The sequence below is a fragment of the Coregonus lavaretus genome (assembly GCF_964263955.1).
Source record: "Coregonus lavaretus genome assembly, chromosome: 4".
Taxonomy (NCBI): Eukaryota; Metazoa; Chordata; class Actinopteri; order Salmoniformes; family Salmonidae; genus Coregonus; species Coregonus lavaretus.
In genome coordinates, this window is record NC_139991.1 from 77,673,828 (window position 1) to 77,677,516 (window position 3,689).

General features: G+C 38.2%; 1 protein-coding gene across 2 annotated transcripts in view; it reads left to right on the forward strand.

Moving 5' to 3' along the window:
• The window catches only part of LOC311127631 (dnaJ homolog subfamily C member 25-like), a 7,332-nt gene extending 6,163 nt beyond the window's left edge, over positions 1-1,169 (forward strand). For both annotated transcript variants that reach the window (XM_084159456.1, XM_084159457.1), the window contains one exon: positions 739-1,169. In XM_084159456.1, the coding sequence (XP_084015582.1) occupies positions 739-861 (123 nt within the window). In that variant the 3' untranslated portion in view covers positions 862-1,169. The remainder of the gene's footprint in view (positions 1-738) is intronic.
• The last annotated feature ends 2,520 nt before the right edge of the window (positions 1,170-3,689 follow it).

Consider the following 3,689-nt stretch of genomic DNA (forward strand, 5'->3'; position numbering starts at 1 on the left):
AGAAGTAGTAGTAGTAGTAGTAGCAGTAGTAGTAGTAGTAGTAGTAGTAGAAGTAGTAATAGTAGCAGTAGTAGTAGTAGTAGTAGTAGTAGTAGTAGAAGCAGTAGTATTAGTAGTAGTAGAAGTAGCGGTAGCAGTAGTAGTAGCAGCAGTAGTAGTAGTAGTAGTAGTAGCAGCATTAGTAGTAGTAGAAATAGTAGTAGTAGTAGTAGTAGTAACAGTAGTAGTGGTAGTAGTAGTAGTAGCAGCATTAGTAGTAGTAGAAGTAGTAGTAGTAGTAGAAGTAGTAACAGTAGTAGTAGAAGTAGTAGTAATAGTAGTAGTAGAAGTAGTAGTAATAGTAGTAGTAGTAGTAGTAGTAGTAGAAGTAGTAATAGTAGCAGTAGTAGTAGTATTAGTATTAGTAGTAGTAGTAGTAGAAGTAGCAGCAGTAGTAGTAGTAGTAGTAGTAGTAGTAGTAGTAGTAGTAGTAGTAGTAGTAGTGGTAGACTACACACACAAACGGTGGATCGCTTTGCACCAGATATTACAATGTTATTACAACAGAACATATTCTATACATGAACATATTCTATACATGAACATATTCTATACATGAACATATTCTATCTGTTGTAATAACATTGTAATATCTGGTGCAAAGCGATCCACTTCCAAATGATGCTCTCTCTTTGGTGCCTTTTGAATGTGTTTGTACTATTTGTATTTGTATTTGTATTGCGTTATGTTGTTGTACAGGTGTACAAGGAGGAGCAGGAGGAAGAGATGAAGATGAAGATGGCCCTGGACCCCAGGTGGAAGAGGTACCGACGGTGGATGAAGAATGAAGGACCTGGACGACTCACTTTTATTGATGATTGACAACATGCATATTATATACTACACCTGACTTGTGCCAATATATACAGATATACTATATACAGATACACACTGTGTTGTACAGAAACACTGTGTTGTACAGAAACACTGTGTTGTACAGAAACACTGTGTTGTACAGATATACTGTGTTGTACAGATATACTGTGATATACAGAAACACTGTGTTGTACAGATATACTGTGATATACAGATATACTGTGTTGTACAGAAACACTGTGTTGTACAGAAACACTGTGTTGTACAGAAACACTGTGTTGTACAGAAACACTGTGTTGTACAGATATACTGTGTTGTACAGATATACTGTGTTGTACAGAAACACTGTGTTGTACAGATATACTGTGTTGTACAGATATACTGTGTTGTACAGATATACTGTGTTGTACAGAAACACTGTGTTGTACAGATATACTGTGTTGTACAGATATACTGTGTTGTACAGATATACTGTGTTGTACAGATATACTGTGATGTACAGATATACTGTGATATACAGAAACACTGTGTTGTACAGATATACTGTGATATACAGATATACTGTGATATACAGAAACACTGTGTTGTACAGATATACTGTGATATACAGATATACTGTGTTGTACAGATATACTGTGTTGTACAGATATACTGTGTTGTACAGATATACTGTGTTGTACAGATATACTGTGATATACAGATATACTGTGATATACAGAAACACTGTGTTGTACAGATATACTTTGATATACAGATATACTGTGTTGTACAGATATACTGTGTTGTACAGATATACTGTGTTGTACAGAAACACACTGTGTTGTACAGAAACACACTGTGATATACAGAAACACTGTGTTGTACAGAAACACTGTGTTGTACAGAAACACACTGTGTTGTACAGAAACACTGTGTTTGCATATCTGAGTGTTTGTGAATACATCTACTGATGATAATGCCTGTTTGTATGGATAATTATTTTTATAGATATTGAATTGGGGATGTTTAAAGCCAGTGAAAGGTACTAATGTATAACTATAATAAGATGTATTGAAGCCTTATACAGCATATCGAGAGATGGGGACTAGAAGGGTCTATCTGCAAAAATATGATTCTGAGATAATTGGCTTTAAAGTTCTGAACCCTCATTGGTTTGAATGGTGTCTGAACCCCTCATTGGTTTGAATGGTGTCTGAACCCCTCATTGGTTTGAATGGTGTCTGAGACCCTCATTGGTTTGAATGGTGTCTGAACCCCTCATTGGTTTGAATGGTATCTGAACCCCTCATTGGTTTGAATGGTGTCTGAACCTCTCATTGGTTTGAATGGTGTCTGAACCCCTCATTGGTTTGAATGGTGTCTGAACCCCTCATTGGTTTGAATGGTGTCTGAACACCCTCATTGGTTTGAATGGTGTCTGACCCCCTCATTGTTTTGAATGGTGTCTGAACACCCTCATTGGTTTGAATGGTGTCAGCGATTTTTATCTTGTATTCTTTTGAACCTTCTAGTCCCAACCTCTGCTGGTATATGTAACGCCTTTCATAATATGATCTTTCAGCTCTCTAGGAAAATCTCATGGTGTGAAAGAATGAGAAGATGTATTTAAAACCTTCCTGGCGGAACTGTTGTTAAAACGAAGGCTTTGGCCTAACTGGCACCCTATTACCTATATAGTGCACCACTTCTGGTCTAAACTAGTGCACTACGTAGGGAATAGGGTGCCATTTGGGACGAAGCCCAAGGGTTAGGCAGGGTTGTATAGTCTGTTATTATAGATGCTCATCGTCCGTCTCTGGTCCTAACTGTTATCCCGTCCGACGCAGATTAACCGTACTTCTGAAAGTGCTTTATCTGGGTATGGGAAACCTGTCTGTTATGGGTTACAATGGAATAGGCCTTCCTTCCTATGCGTTGTCTTACCCGGGAAGGCTATTTTTTATTTATTTATTTTTTAGTCATTTAGCAGACGCTCTTATCCAGAGCGACTTACAGTTAGTGAGTGCATACCTTATTTTTTTTCATACTGGCCCCCCGTGGGAATCGAACCCACAACCCTGGCGTTACAAAAAGCCATGCTCTACCAACTGAGCTACATCCCTGCCGGCCATTCCCTCCCCTACCCTGGACGACGCTGGGCCGCCCCATGGGTCATCATGACTCTCGAGTCAGTAAAAATATCGTTCAAAAATAATAAATCGTTGGCTAACTGGACTGTTCTTTTACTGCTGCTCTTTATTATTTTTATTTTTTACAAAATTACAAGGGCTTGTAAGTAAGCATTTCACCTGTTGTATTCGGTGCATGTGACAAATACCTTTTGATTTGATCACTACTTTCTGCCCCGTCCTCAGTGGTCCTCCCCATCAGACGTTGGTGGCTTCCACATCAAAAGTTTGGGAAGTTAAACATTTTTTACCAGAAAGTGCCGTTTTATTCCCGTCAATATTTCAAATAGTCCTTAAACAATTTGACAAACAAACCCTGCCGAATTAAAGAAAGAAATCAACAGGACATATAATTCTAACTTGTAGACATGCGTCAACTTGTAGAACAACTAAAACTCAAAGCCAGTGTGGAACGGATTAAGGTAAGATAAACACAACTAGAAACATATAAAGGAAAGACAGATTTCAGGTATATGTATTGCGTGATCCACTGTGATGTGAGGGAGGGGGTCAATTCCATTTATATTTCAGTCAACCAAAATTCGCCTGGATGCTTCCTACATAGAAAAGGAAGTCCCCCTGGCAGTTTATTAATCGAGTAGCCTAAGCTAAATAAGAATATTTTTGCACAGTTGTCTGTCTCTTATTCTAAACGCTATGTTATTA